The sequence below is a fragment of the Acomys russatus genome, chromosome 19 (assembly GCF_903995435.1).
Source record: "Acomys russatus chromosome 19, mAcoRus1.1, whole genome shotgun sequence".
In the NCBI taxonomy this organism is placed as follows: Eukaryota; Metazoa; Chordata; class Mammalia; order Rodentia; family Muridae; genus Acomys; species Acomys russatus.
The window spans coordinates 27,486,653-27,502,295 of NC_067155.1; the positions used below are offsets into that span (position 1 = coordinate 27,486,653).

A 15,643-nucleotide genomic window follows, 5' to 3' on the forward strand; every position below is an offset into this window, starting at 1 on the left:
CGCACGTTGCCAGAACTTGCCAGGCTGCTTTCTTCTTGTCAATGACTCAGATAGAGGAAGCTGGGACAGCAGAGTGCAGCCACAGAGGGACTTCTCAGGGATGATCGCAGACACACCCCTTTCTTTTTCTTTATTTCTTTTGTGGGGGGCGGGCAGGTGGACACGGTTTCTCTGTGTAGCCCTGGCTGTCCTAGACTTGCTCTGTAGACCAGGCTGGCCTCGAACTCATGAAGATCACCCTGCCTCTGCCTCCCTAGTGCTGGGATCAAAGGCGCGCGCTACCACACCCAGCTAGATCACAGCCACCTTTTGTTGAGGAGTTCTGCATGCCCCATCTCAGGGCTTGGCCGGCATGTTAATGTGAACACAGACACCTTATGTGTTTGTGACTAGCAAAACTGAGGGTGGGGGGTGGGGTGAGTGGGGAGGCCAGGAGAGCCAGGGCTGCACTTGCTCATCACCCCACTCTGAACCTGGGGGGAGACTTGTGATCCTAAAGTCATAGCTACTAGCTCTGGGGGGCAGGGGTCATCATCCTGGGACACACAGTCAGCGTGCACGGCAAAATCAAATACAAAGTAGTTTCACCCATCTTCTCTGAGAAGTGCTCAGTGTCCCTGAAACAGGCAGGAGCACAGCCCAGAAGTACAAAATTCAAGAGCTGTCTTGTGCCTTGGGTCTCCACCCCACCCCTGCCCCATGCCCCATCCTGCTCCTATCTCCTCAGCCCTCCTGTGGGGCGTTAAGTGTGGGCTCCTTTGCCCTCTCTCACACACTGCACTCTTAGTTGTGTGTAGCCCAGGCTGGCTTCCAACCCACGGCCTTCCCACTTCCTCCATGCGGGGATTGCAGCCCCCACACCTGGCTTCAATGTTATGCCTAAGGGAAAAAAAAGTTCTTGAAGTAGGGGCGCTCAACCTTTGGGCTTTGGAACATGATACTGTGGTCAGCAAATGTCCTTATTTATAAGTGTTCTGGGGCGTGACACGGGGTGACTGCAGGGGGGACAAGCCTAGATACAGGGCTCTTGCTTAGGAATAAAGTGTAAAATTGGAACCAAGTCTCGAAAAACAAAACAACAAAACAAAACAAAAAGAAACCACCAGGATATCTGAGCAGTGGTGGCACACGCCTGTAATCCCAGCACTTGGGAGGCAAAGTGGATCTCTGTGAGTTCGAGGCCAGCCTGGTCTACAGAGGGAGTTCCAGGACAGCCAGAGCTACTCAGTGAGATGGCGTCTCAAAATGAAACAAAGAGGTGGCCTCCCCTGAGGGCGGTGGGAGGCCGAGCCTGCTGTGTGAGGTAGGTTAGCTGTTGGGAGTGGTGTGGAACTTGTTGAGGCGCTGCCAGGACCACCTTCAGTATTAAAACGGTTGTGTTTTGTGTCACCTTAGACACACAGCTGTACGTACTGAGAAGACCTTACTTTAGGAAGATGGAAAACCAGGATGCTCTGGTCTGTGTATCCGAGAGCCTTCCGGAGCCTACTGTGGAGTGGGTGTTCTGCAACTCCCACGGGGAAAGGTAAGGCACGCCTCGCCGTGGCCACAACCACTGTTCCTGTCAAAATGTTGGCTGCTTCTGTCTCTGGCATCATGCTGTAGGTGAAAATTGACTTTTTTTTCCCCCCTGCATTTCAACAGAGTGACTGTTGTGGATGTCATGGTGAGGAAAGGGGTGATTTTGTTATGAGGGCTTTTGAGAGAGTCCAGGGGAAGCTGCAGGGCTATCTCAGCCATCACAGTAGAAAAGACTGAACTGTGGGATGTTGGGTCCCAGAGCCTCCAAGTCAGCCAGAGCTATTGTCCTTGTACACCAGGAGTTTCTTGTGAGCCACCATTCTGTTCCCTCTTTTGTTTGTTTGTTTGTTTTTTGAGACAGGGCTTCTCTGTGTAGCCTTGGCTGTCCTGGACTCCCTTTGTAGACCAGGCTGGCCTCGAACTCAGAGCGATCTACCTGCCTCTGCCTCCCGAGTGCTGGGATTAAAGACGTGCGCCACCACACCCCGGCTTCATTTGTAGAACTCTTAAGGACTCGGAACCCAGAGCCAGAGAGCCTATAGCTTTGAACCTTTGTTTACCAAGCTGTGTGGCCTCAGGCAGGTTACTTCATCTGTCTGTGCGTCATCACAGGAGTGAGAATGGGAGCAAAAGCAAACAAAATAGAGGGAATAATGAGATTGCCAGAGTGCGCTGAGGTGCGAGGCCGTGGACCCAGTATTGCAGGCACTTCTGCGCAAGCTGCCTTCTGCTGCTCCCTGAGCTAGAGCCCGGTTCCCACTGGCCCGGGGGGCCCCCGCCCCCTGAGCTAGCCAAATCATTTATACTATGCATTTGCTGAAAGTGACAAGGGACAAAGCAGAGGTGGGGAAACACGCAAACATAAGCAGCTTCTCTAAAACGGTTAATGAGATCTCGAATCTCATGAGAAAAGACTGAGGACCTGAGTATGTGTGTGTGTGTGTGTGTGTGTGTGTGTGTGTGTGTGTGAGACATACATGTGTGTGTACATGTATGGATATATGTATGTGCTGTGTGTGTAGAATAAGAAATTTGGAAGGGTACATCAGTGTGACAGCAGTTGTCTCGGTGTGTGTGTGTGTGTGTGTGTGTGTGTGTGTGTGTGTGTGAGAGAGAGACAGTGCACTTCACTCAGTGGAGAAAGCAATGCGGACAGCACCCAAAGCTGTCATGTGCCCTGGGAAGCCACGTGGGGGCATCTCCTGCCTGGGAGAGGCTGGAGCGTGTCGCTCTGTGAACAGTACCGTGGTCTGGTGGTCTTCTCTGGGGGGTCACCTCGGCCCTCCTCTCCAGTTTGTTTCAGGAACTCACCTGCTGCCTTTTGGCAGTGGCGGCCTCTCTCTACCACCCTCCTCTGTGCTTGGAAGGAACGCACTTAACGCATGTCAGCTGCATCAGAGGCCGGCAGGACTTCCTGTGTCCCAGTGTCTTCCTCCACTCTCCCCTTTCCCTTTCTTGCCTGGCTTTAAATCATAGCCAGAAAATAGAAGAGGTCACCAGGCATCTGTGTGTAATGACACACATCTGTAATGAACACTCAAGAAGCTGAGGCAGGAGGATCACTCTGAGTCTGAAGCCAGCCTGGGCCACATAGTGAGGTTAAGGCCAACCTGAGCTACATGGAGAGACCCTATCTAGGAAAAAAAAAAAGTCACCAAGCAAAATAAAGTCTAAAGTAATAAATAATAAAGTAACAATGCAAAACAAAATCTGAAGTAATTAAATAATAACGTAAAATAAGATCTAAAGTAATAAATAATAAAGTAATAGTGATAGTATTTTAAGTAGATACAAGGTAGCTAGCTCGTCCATGGGGATCCCAGGCCGAGTACAGTTGAGTTTGTTTACTTTTTCATCTACTCTTTTCTTCCTTCCCTTAAAATGTGCTTTGTAGCAGGGCTTGGTGGCACACACCTGTAATCCTAGCACTCGGGAGGCAGAGGCAGGTGGATCTCTGTGAGTTCGAAGCCAGCCTGGTCTACAGAGTGAGTCCAGGACAGCCAAGGCTACACAGAGAGACCTTGTCTTCAAAATACAAAAACAAACAAATATATATATATATATACATATGTATATATATATATATATATATATATATATATATATATATATATATAAAATCTCCCACTGAGCAGCAGGATTATGGCCTGTTGTCATCATTTTGAAGCGTTTTGTGAAGGAAGCTGGCCTTCTAATTGCAGCTGTAAAGAAGAAAGCGCGGCTGTTGTCAGGAAGAAGGAAAAAGTGCTGCACGAGTTATTCGGAACAGACATCAGATGCTGTGCGAGGAACGAACTGGGCCTGGAGTGCACCCAACTGTTCACCATAGGTAACGTGGGCTGTCACCCGGACTCACTGTCCCGGTAATAATTTAACTTCAGGAATTCCGGTCCCCGGCCCCCCCCCCCCCGCCCCTCCTCCCCGCCCCACTCTTTCCCAGCACTTTGTTCAATGTGATTTTATTTAGGTTCTGGGCTCAGGCCACATGCTCTGCTGAGCTCTACTCCGGAGCCTTCCCGCCACTTTATTACATTTACTTATTGTGTGTGGGCACACACACACACACACACACACACACACACACACACACACACACACACACTGAAGTGTGCACAAGGAGGCCAGAGGTCAACCTGTGGGAGTCCGTTCTCTCTTCCTATCACTGGGGGCCCCTGGATCAAACTCAGGCCATCCAGCTTGGCGGCAGGCCTCTTTACGCGATGAGCCATCTTGACGGCCAGTTCAAACCATTTAAAATGTAATATAGAGTCTCTAGTGGGGAATTCTTCAACAAAGGGTTGCTTTATTTTGTTATTTTTATTTTTCTGTGGATCCAGGGCTTCTCAAGGCTTAGCCTCTTCCATTGTGCCATTCTCAGCTCAAGATTATTTTATTTTATTTTATTTTTTTGGTTTTTCGAGACAAGGTCTCTCTGTGTTAGCCTTGGCTGTCCTGGACTCACTCTGTAGACCAGGCTGGCCTTGAACTCACAGCAATCCGCCTGCCTCTGCCTCCCGAGTGCTGGGATTAAAGGCATGCGCCACCACGCCCAGCTGAAGATTATTTTATTGATTTGATTAGTAACACTGGGGAATGTCGACGCGTTTGTTTTCCAAAATGTTCACGACATTCTAATGATGAGACAAAATTTTCACAAATAATATGGTTTTTTGTTTTTATTTTTGTTTTTCAAGATAAGGTTTCTCTTTGTAGCCTTGATTGCCCTGGACTCGCATTGTAGACCAGGCTGGCCTCGAACTCACAGTGATCCACCTGCCTCTGCCTCCCGAGGGCTGGGATTTAAGGTATGCGCCACCACCGCCTGGCTTTTTTTTTTTTTTTTTTTCTTATTTGGGGTATTTTTATCTTCTAGATCTGAATCAGACTCCTCAGGCCACACTGCCCCAGTTATTCCTGAAAGTGGGGGAACCCTTGTGGATCAGGTGCAAGGCCACCCATGTGAACCACGGATTCGGACTCACCTGGGAGCTAGAGAACAAAGCCCTCCAGGAGGTAATGACGTCATCGGCCTTTACAAGCTCCCAGCGCTTTGGGCTGGAAACCGGAAATGCACATCCTTGTTTCCTTACCGCCCAGGGCAGCTACTTTGAGATGAGCACTTACTCCAGGAACAGAACCATGACCCGGATTCTCCTGGCTTTTGTGTCCTCTGTGGGAAGAAACAACACTGGATATTACACCTGTTCTTCCTCCAAACATCGCAGCCAGTCAGCGTTGGTGACCATCCTAGGTAAAGGCAGCTGGCTCAGGCAATCTGTTTTGCTTTTTAAGACAGAGTCTCTCTGTGTAGGACTGGCTGGTCTGGGACTCACAGAAACCTACCTACCTCTGCCTCCCCAGCGCTGTGGTTAAAGGCGTGCACCACCTTACTCAGCCCTGCTTGTATTTTTAAGTTGTTTCTAATGTGGGACGTGGCATATGCGATCTAGACTCAGGTTTCAGTGTGACTTTCCATCAGGAACCCGGAACACGAGGCTGGTGAGATGGCTCCGTCGGTAAAGACGATTGCTGCCCAGCCTGGTGGCCTGAGCTCCGCACCCCACTCCTGCTGTGGGTTGCCCGCTGACCTCTGCGTGTGGTCTTTGCCACCTGTACTGGCCAAATCACAGTACATGAATATGATTTTTGATTTTTTTTTCAAAAAGATTTATTTATTATGTATACAATGTTCTGCCTGCATGTACACCTGCAGGCCAGAAGAGGGCACTAGATCGCACTATAGATGGTTGTGAGCCACCATGGGGTTTCTGGGATTTGAACTCAGGACCTCTGGAAGAGCAGCCAGTGCCTTTAACCTCTGAGCCATCCCTCCAGCCCAAGTGTGATTTTTTAAAAAGTAACTTTTATTTTTATGTGCGGGGGTCTTTTCCTTGCACCTTTGTCTGTGCCCCAATGTCTGTGTGTGCCTACAAAGGCCAGAAGAGTGTCAGATCCTTTGGGACGGGAGTTACAGGTGGCTCCGTGCCCTGACGTGGGCACTGGGAATTCCATGGAAGTTCCCTGGAAGAGTGGCCAGAGTTGTGTTAGAGTTGTGAGTGGACAGCCTGGTCTTCCCTCTGCCTTCATCGGCAGGTTCAGCTGTTGTACACTCATGCCACTGGCTGCTCAGACCACACTGCCATGGAGCCCGTCTGTTTGCCCAGTGTTGTCACGTAACTTCCCATGGACAGGGCAGTCCCTTCTATCCTTGGCGTCCCAGAACCTGGTACTAAGTTCCTGCCCAGTGAATCTGTTTCTGGCAATGTTCTTCCTGAGTCGTGACCCTGAGCACTGTTCTCACGCTAAGTGACTGGGGAGTGGGGATGTCCGTGCGGTGATGTCACACTAGGGTGTGGGCTTGTGGGAAGTGAGCCAGCCAAGGGGGCAGGTATGCTCTTAGCACAATTTGGAGGCTCATGGGGGGGACCCTTGTCCACACTGCTTACCACGTGGCCCTTACATTTGCACTTGGATAGTATGTAACATGGGGCCTGTCCCTGCCTCCTCAGCAAGATGAGTATGTCCTCTTAGCTTCTGAGCCATCTTTCCAGCTCCAACGTTCCATCCCTGACTACAAAAGATGATGCGATCTGTCCCTGTCTCTCCTTGGATTACCCCAGCCCACAGCTCACCAGTGTAGACGCTTCCTTTCATTAAACTGAGAAATTTAAAAAAATGTGTACATATATACACATATATGTGTATGTGTGTGTATATGTTTGTGTGATCTCTATGAGGTCAGCCTGGTCTACACAGCAGCTTCTAAGTTAACTGAGACTACACAATAAAACCCTGCCCTCCCCCAGAAAAAAATAAATCAGTTTACCATCTTTTATGTTTGTTTGTTTGTTTGTTTGTTTGTTTGTTTCGAGGCAGAGTTTCTCTGTGTAACAGCCCTGGCTGTCCTGGACTGGCTTTGTAGACCAGGTTGGCTCGAACTCACAGCGATCCGCTGCCAGCCTCTCTGCCTTGCGAATGCCGGGATTAAAGGCATGCGCCACCACGCCCGACTCATTTTACCATCTTAATGTAATTTGTAATTTGTAAATGTTCTCTTTACAGAAAAGGGGTTCATAAATGCTACCAGCTCCCGAGAAGAGTATGACATCGACCCGTACGAGAAGTTCTGTTTCTCAGTCAGGTTCAAAGCATACCCGCGGATCCGGTGTGCGTGGGCGTTCTCTCAAGCATCCTTTCCTTGTGAGCAAATCGGTCTGGAGGATGGGTACAGGTGAGATAGCAGGCCCGGTCCTCCTCCGTCTCCACCCTTCCAAAGGACAGTGTTTTATTAGTGGAAGTGAACTTTCTCATTATGAGTGTGTGCGTACACGCCGACGTGCATGCCCTCCCTCTCCTACCCCAGTACCGAGGATCAAACCTGGGGCGCGTACACAGCAGCTGCGCTATAGACCGCAGGCAGCCCCCATGAGGCTGCGCGCTGATTTATTACTGAGTCAGAACTGAAGGAGGACGGAAGGCAAACCGCACCCTGCAAGCATGGCTGGCTGCCTGGCATCCCCTTCTGGGAGTAAAGCCTGCTGCAGGAAAGCAGAATCCTGGCAGTTTTCCGGCAAGAGACTGTGGTTTCCTGTCTGAGCGCTGTGCTGTGACAGTATGGGGGGCAGCAGGGCGTGGAGGTGTTGTGGGGGGTGCTAAGTGTGGTTGTGTGGATGGACGAGTCACTGCCAACAGAAAGCATCGCCCATACTGATTTATGTTTTCAAGCCTAGAGGCAGAAATAGCCCAACCATAGGAGGTGAAGGAGAAATTTAATCCTCGCTGGGACTGGTTCAGCCATGTTCCAGAGTGTTCTGGGGAGAAAGTTTCATTCCTTCTTGAAAAGCAAATGCCAGCGTACATAGTTTCTTCCTCTACACTGCCTCTTCTTTTTCTCTCTTTTACAGACTTTAGTTGTAGTCTGTTGTGTATGTCTGTGGCAGTCTGTGTGTGTGTGTGTGTGTATGTGTGTGTGTGACTGCAGTGTCCATGCAGGCTGGGGACTTGGTTGCAGGCGGTTGTTAGGTGCCCACCATGGGTGCTGGAAGCGCAGCTCAAGTTCTCTGCAAGAGCAGTGTGTGCTTTCTTTTTACACCTCACAGTCCCAGGCTCCAGACTTCACCCCCCCCATCCACCCCCCCACTCCCAGCTTAGTTGCTGTCATGGACCAGTTTCACGGGGAACTTAGAGAAATGGCCTTAGACATCATGGCTGAGACTAGCCGGTATGCAAAGCATGGCCTTGGCCCGCCAAGTACCTGAGTGGGTGGTCCCCCAAACCTACAGCCTTCCTCAACCCTGAGTGGCTGACAGCAGCTTATAGTTCCACTATGTGGCCTAACACTGCTTATACCCTGTATGCAGGTTTGGTGGGCTCCATTGTCTCCGTCCTGGGCAAGGCCGCATCTTCCCGTTCTTAGGACACAGCAGCTTTGGTTTGCCTGGGGCCTCTGTGCAGCCTCTCACCTAGCTGAGGTTGGAGGGGTGGAGGTGGGGGCTTCTCCCTTTAAATCCTGGCTCAGGTGTCACCCTGACAGACCTTCGTACACCAATGCACAGTAATGATCCTTTGATGTCTTCTTAATGGGACTGAGCTGTTGCCACTTAAGAGACTTATTGCTATTTCTCCCAGAACACAAGCTGCATGGACACAAGGCCCCTGCTCCCGCTGTTAGAGCTTCTGACTGTGACCTGGCATCCTCCAAATAGCAATGAGTTTTCCTGTTTGCAGAGGTTCAGCCCGTGTTCCAAACCACAGCCAAGCAGGGCCGAGGGTAGAGGCCAGGGTTGCGCCCAGGGTTGCTTGCAGTTTGAGCCATCGGGGCCTCAGCCCTTGTAGAAGAGGAAACATCAGCTCGGAATCTGAGATGTCCTACGTCACTTCCCAGCTCCCTACTTGGATTTTTAAAGAGTCAAAAGGCAGGCACTGCAGAGAGCTATGTACTGTCTCTTGTGAAAGCCATCCTCCTGTTTAAAGGGTACCTTGTGCCAGGCGTGGTGGCACACGCCTTTAACTCCCAGCACTCGGGAGGCAGAGGCAGGTGGATCTCTGTGAGTTCGAGGCCAGCCTGGTCTACAGAGTGAGTCCAGAAGAGCCAGGGCTACACAGAGTTCCAGATTAGCCTGAACTACACAGCAAAGGGCCATGTCGGTGGGTAAGGTGCTGCCACTGCCCGTCTCCTCCAGAGGACACATATTGTCACTGTGTGAGTAGGCAACACACAGCAGAGCCTCTTGAGGTGTCACAGAGCTGTAGTGAGGGGCTATTGCCCTGGGCTGGGTAGCCCCATTACATTTCGAGGCTCCAGTCTACAGGCCTGATGTCCAGCAGCTTTCCACTCTGGCTTGAGCTGCTCTGTGCCCAGGAGCAGCTTCCCATGGGACATCTCTGCTCTGAGTTTCCAATCTCCGTAAAGATGGCTGTGCCGTCATTGCCCTCGCTCTGCCCCCTGCCTCATTCAAGAAATGTGCCTGTGATCCAGGGAACAGATTGTCTTTCCTGAATGCCACTTGTAGGAGATAGCTGAACTCGTGCTGTCTTGCATGCAGCACAAGTGATAACCTGGTGCTTAGCGTGAGTTCCTTTGACGGCTCCCAGAAGATAAAAATGTGCTGGGAGTTGTGGAGCACTGACTCTGAGGCAAGCAGACAGTTCTGAAGGAAAGCTGGACAGCAAGAAGCCTAAACTCATTTCCCAGAGTTCCACAAGCCTCTCTGCTGTTGGCTCCAGGTGGAGGTGGGAGCTAACACAAGCTCAATCGATATCTGGGCGTGGTGGTGCACACCTGTAATCCCAGAACCCGGTAGGCAGAGCCGAGCAGATCTCTTGAGTTCGAGGCCCAACCTGGTCTACAAAGTGAGTCCAGGACAGCCAGGGCTACACAGAGAAACCCTATCTCGAAAAACAAAACAAAAAAGTTTCAAAATGCTAACAAGCCAGCAAACTGGCATTTCTGGACTTCACACTAGATGCAGCAGTTTGCGTGGTGGCGGGGGCTGTTGGCTGTGGAGGAATGCCTTGTGTGGCTATAGCAGTTGTCAATAAAGCGCCGTTGGGGCTGGAGAGATGGCTCAGAGGTTAAGGGCACTGGCTGCTCTTCCAAAGGTCCTGAGTTCAATTCCCAGCAACCACATGGTGGCTCACAACCATCTATAATGAGATCTGATGCCCTCTTCTGGTGTTCAGGTGTACGTGTAGTTAGAACACTGTATACATAATAAATAAGTAAATAAAATTAAAAAAAAAAAATTAACAAAGACCGGGCGGTGGTGGCGCACGCCTTTAATCCCAGCACTTGGGAGGCAGAGGCAGGCGAATCGTTGTGAGTTCAAGGCCAGCCTGGTCTACAAAGTTGAGTCCAAGACAGCCAAGGCTACACAGAGAGACCCTGTCTCGAGAAACCAAAATAAATAAATAAATAAATAAAATTAAAATTAACAAAGTGCTGTTTAGCCAATCAGCTGGACAGAAGGTCAGGAAGTGGAAGGCGGGACATCCACGGGAGGCTGGGGGGAGCATGAAGTGGAGTTGAGAGAGGACAGCTGGAGTTGGTGGGGAGAAGCCGCCAGAGGAGGATGAGATTGGCAAGTGCTTCAGATACATGTAGGTTATGAGGATTAGAGTAGTTTATTGATAGATTAGTAGAAGTTTAAATTCTGCCGGGCGTAGTGGCGCACGCCTTTAATCCCAGCACTTGGGAGGCAGAGGCAGGTGGATCGCTGTGAGTTCGAGGCCAGCCTGGTCTACAAAGTGAGTCTAGGACAGCAAAGGCTATACAGAGAAACCCTGTCTCGAAAATAAAATAAAATAAAATAAATTCTGCCCAGCATAGTGGTTGCAGCTTTAAAAATATAATCCAGGCCCGGCGTGGTGGTGGCACAGGCCTTTAATCCCAGCACTCGGGAGGCAGAGGCTGGTGGATCGCTGTGAGTTCAAGGCCAGCCTGGTCTACAAATTGAGTCTAGGACAGCCAAGGCTACACAGAGAGACCCTGTCTCAAAAAGCCAAAAACAAAACAAACAAACAAACAAATACAATCCAGTCTTATTGTGTCAGTTATTGTGCAAATAAGTTAATTGTAACAGTTGGGTTTTCTAATCTGTAGAGTAGCTGGACTCCTGCACAAGTGTGATGTGGTCATGATGCGCGTCAAAGGCCTCTCAGTTCCCCCACCTGCACAGCTTCATTTCTGCCCTTTACTTCCTCAGAACTCACCCGAAGGCTTACTGGGGCCCCGCCTTCCCGTGCTCGTCTGGCTACCAACTGCCATGGTGTCCCTTTACTTCTGAAAAGAAGACTGAAGGCTCCCCGCCCCTTCCTTTGAGCCGTTATCTAGACTTATTTATAAACACCAAGTCTGCATTAAAGTTGTGGTAGAAAAAGGATAAGTTTCTGATGACTCTTCCCCAGAAATATTTCTTCCTCTTTTCCACAAGTCTCAGTTCTGTCCTTATCCGGCTCTCACTGAGTGTCCCAAAGTGAAACAGGATGTCTCACATGTTTACAGTCTGGATCACCAGCTAGGACCCGCTCAGGACAGGAGCAGGCATGACCAGCTAGGGCCACTCAGAACAGGAGCAGGCATGACCAGCTAGGGCCACTCAGGACAGGAGCAGGCATGACCAGCTAGGGCCACTCAGGACAGGAGCAGGCATGACCAGCTAGGGCCACTCAGGACAGGAGCAGGCACAGGCATGACCAGCTAGGGCCGCTCAGGAGAGGAGCAGGCACAGGCATGACCAACTAGGGCCGCTCAGGAGAGGAGCAGGCACAGGCATGACCACCTAGGGCTGCTCAGGACAGGAGCAGGCATGACCAGCTAGGGCCACTCAGGACAGGAGCAGGCACAGGCATGACCAACTAGGGCCGCTCAGGAGAGGAGCAGGCACAGGCATGACCACCTAGGGCTGCTCAGGACAGGAGCAGGCATGACCAGCTAGGGCCACTCAGGACAGGAGCAGGCACAGGCATGACCAGCTAGGGCTGCTGAGGACAGGAGCAGGCACACAGAAGCTTCTAGAGGGGACCTGTGGCAGAGCTGACATTCTCCTTTTACTGAATGGGGTTTGGAGCTCTAGGAAAGCCATAAGCCTGACTACATACACAAAGGAAAAGATAGTTGGCTTAAGCCGGGCGTGGTGGTGCATGCCTGTAATCCCAGCACTCTGGAAACAGAGGCAGGCAGACCTCTGTGAGTTCGAGGCCAGCCTGATCTACAAAGTGGGTCCAGGACAGCCAAGGGTACAAAGAGAAACCCTGTCTCAGAGCAAAAAACATTGGCTTCAGAGCAATACAAATATTGAGACTTAGATCACTAAGGCCCACTGTCTATAATAGTGGCCCTGAGTCCTTTTCCTGAGCAACACAGAGAAACCCTGCCTTAACCATAAGCAATAAATGTATTTAATTTATTGGTTGTATTCTTATATCTTAGGTATAATTTTAATAGCTATATAGTGTTACAGATTTTAAAAGTTGGAACAGGGTCTCACTGTGTAGCCCTGGCTGTCCTGGAACTAGATACATAGACCAGGCCGGCCTTGAACTCCTAGAAATCCACCTGCCTCTGCCTCCCAGAAGAAATGAGGCTGTGAGCCTCCTGGTACCGATGGCCCTCTGTCATTCCTTCTCCAAGCTTTCAGCTGTCAGTCTGTCAGCCCCTCTCTTCTCCGTCTTAGTCTGCTTCCTGCTTGGCAGGCTTTTGGCTGGCTCCATGCTGATTCCTGCCACTTTCTTTCTCTCAAAGTACATTTTTTTTTTTTTTTTACATTTTACCTATTTATTTGTTATGTGCATGTCCACATGTGTTGTGTGTGTGGGTCAGAGGGCAACCCTTGGAGTCAGTTCTGTCCTTCCAGCTTGTGCCTTCCGGAGATGAGGTTCCCCTCAGCAGGCTTGGTGACTAGAGCCTCCATCTTCTGGGCCACCTCCTCAGCATGCCTGCTACAGGTCTTCCTGCCATGTTTGCATGAGCCCACCCCATCCCCACTTCTGTCTCTGTCTCTCTCTGTCTCTCTTCTTTCTGTCTCTCTCATTCTATCTCTTGCTCTAGCTCTCTCTCGCTCCTCTCTCGCTCTCTCTCCCTCCCTTCATTTTCAAGTAAGCGACAGTCTAATTAAATATCTTCTCAAAGGAAGGCAACAGGGGAAGGGGACAAATTAGAACAAAGGTGATGACAATGTATGAAAGTGCCATGACTAAGCCCATTAATTGTACACATTATAACTTAAACACAAAACTTTAATTAAAGTAAATAAATACATAAAACTATTTCTCTAATAGCCTATATGACATTATCTCCTGAGCACGACCTTTTCCTCCTCTTTCAGTCCTGTCATGGTGGGTAGTCCCTGGCCCTCTCTAACTCTTGGCAGTGTCCCACCACCGGTGCCATTATCCCATAGGCCTGGTGCGTCTGGTGACAACCCACAATACGAAGCTTCCTATGTAAAGATGCATATGCCTGTTGTGCATCCCAAGGAGGCACTGGAGCCTGCCCCATCAGTTAAAGACCTCGGTGGGTCGGCGCTTGCTAGTGTTAACCGTCATGTTTAAGTCAATGGTTGGTCATTGGGTTTTAATGACTAGTTCATCACCAGGGACTCAGTCATTTCAGGGAGCAGAGGGTTCCTCTGCCTGCAAGGGGAGTCGATATAGGGTCTGGAGGAGCAGGGCCAGGGACATCCCTGTCTGTCCCCTAGCCCTAGCGAGCTCTAACATTTGTCGTGCAGAATGGCTCGGACGGCATTCTAAGAGGTATATTCTGCTGCCTCTGCAGGCTTGGCTAGGGTCTGTGTTTGCATCTCTGCGAGGTTCTTAGATGCTGCCTATGCTGATGGTGAGGCTGTGTCCCGGCACCACACTTTGAGTAGCAAGGGTTAGAATACAGGCACCTCCTGCCTGGTGAACGTCAGTAAGTGAGTGGGGAGACCACTCAACAGCTCTTCCACGTGCTGTTCTTCACTGTAGCCTCCTGGAAACACCAGGCTGAGTCCATCCTTAATCCTTTCTCACACAGTATATCTAAATTCTGCGATCATAAGAACAAGCCAGGAGAGTACATATTCCACGCAGAAAACGATGATGCTCAGTTCACCAAAATGTTCACGCTGAATATAAGAAGTAAGTTAAATCTCATTTTGTCTATCTTATTCCCTGTTAATTTTTAACCAAGAGGACCCAAACACAGCTTAGAAGGGATGCTATCAAACTTGTTTTTTTAAAAGATTTATTTTTGTGTCTGTGAGTGATGTTTTACTTGCATGTGCCTCTGCAACATATGTATGCAGTACCTACAAATCCCAGAAGAGGGCGTTTGATCCCCTGGAATGGAGTTACAGATGGTTGTGAGCCACCATGTGGGTGCTGGCAACAGAACCCAGGTCCTCTGCAAGAGCAGCCAGTGCTCTAACCGCTGAGCCATCTCTCCGGCTTCTGAAATTGCTTTGTAAGCTACATGCTTCCTGTGGTTGGCTCTAGTCATCTGTGTTTGTTCCGTCTCTGACACGCCTGTGCTCTTGTTGTGACTTTACCGGCTTGGCGCTTTGAAAGGGACATTACGAAAAAGCCGAGGAGCCGCCTGCTGTTTGTTTGTTTTAATGGTTTTCATTCTGGTCTGTGCATAAGTAAGAAAAAGACAATATAGCTCATTAGATTTGTTTGCAGATGGTAAGTGTTGTGTGTGGGTGTGCGTGCAGTAGATGGCGGGTCTACACCTCAGCTCCCTCTACAAGGTGAGCCACAGAGAGGTGTTGCCTCCACCCATCAAGAAGGTTACACAACAGAGGAGGGAGGTACCAACCAAAGAAGTGAGGCATCCTAATGAGGGGCTATCCCAGGGGCACACGGCACCTGGGATAGATAGGCAGCTTAAGCTGAGGCAAGCTCACAGCTGGTTCTGGAAAGATGCACCTTCCATTAGCTTATTGCATGACCCCCCCTTTTTAAAAAAAGATTTATGTATTATGTACACAGTATTCTGCCAGAAGAGGACACCAGACCTCATTGTAGATGGTTGTGAGCCACCATGTGGTTGGTGGGACTTGAACTCAGGACCTTTGAAAGAACAGACAGTGCTCTTAACCTCTGAGCCATCATCTCTCCAGCCCCTGCATGTCACTTCTTACAGAGAAACCCCAAGTGCTAGCAAAGACCTCGGGCATCCAGGCATCCTGCTCCTCTGACGGATACCCACTACCCTCCTGGACCTGGAAGAAATGCTCGGACGAGTCTCCCAAGTAATGAGAAACTTGAAGTCTCTTGAAATGGAAGAGCCAGGCTGGACACGGCGGCGCACGCCTGTAATCCCAGCACTTGGGAGGCCGAGGCAGGACAATCTTAGAGTTTGAGGCCAGCATAGGGTACATAGTGAGGCCCCGTTCCAAAAAAACAAGAAGAAGAAAGGAAGGGAAGGGGGGTAGGGAGGGAGGGAGGACAAGGGAGGGCAAGGGAGGAGAGGGAAAGGAAAAAGAAAAAGAGGTAGAAGGAAAGTGAGGACAAGGCATTAGATTCCCTGACCCCTCCCCATGACTGCAGCTCCTCAGGCAACCTGGGGCTGACGTCACTTCCTTTGGCCGCAGCTTATTTCTTTGGGAACTGCCAATAGAAACCCTCACTTCCCATTTTA

The 15,643-nt window shown here is 50.0% G+C and overlaps 1 protein-coding gene across 1 annotated transcript in view; it reads left to right on the forward strand.

Annotated features, from left to right (window-relative positions):
- Flt3 (fms related receptor tyrosine kinase 3) overlaps positions 1-15,643 on the forward strand; it is a 49,093-nt gene that overhangs the window by 13,177 nt on the left and 20,273 nt on the right. The window contains exons 5-11 of the mRNA XM_051162087.1: positions 1,396-1,525; positions 3,723-3,850; positions 4,895-5,034; positions 5,119-5,272; positions 7,084-7,252; positions 14,036-14,139; positions 15,146-15,254. Of these exons, the coding sequence (XP_051018044.1) occupies positions 1,396-1,525; positions 3,723-3,850; positions 4,895-5,034; positions 5,119-5,272; positions 7,084-7,252; positions 14,036-14,139; positions 15,146-15,254 (934 nt within the window). The remainder of the gene's footprint in view (positions 1-1,395; positions 1,526-3,722; positions 3,851-4,894; positions 5,035-5,118; positions 5,273-7,083; positions 7,253-14,035; positions 14,140-15,145; positions 15,255-15,643) is intronic.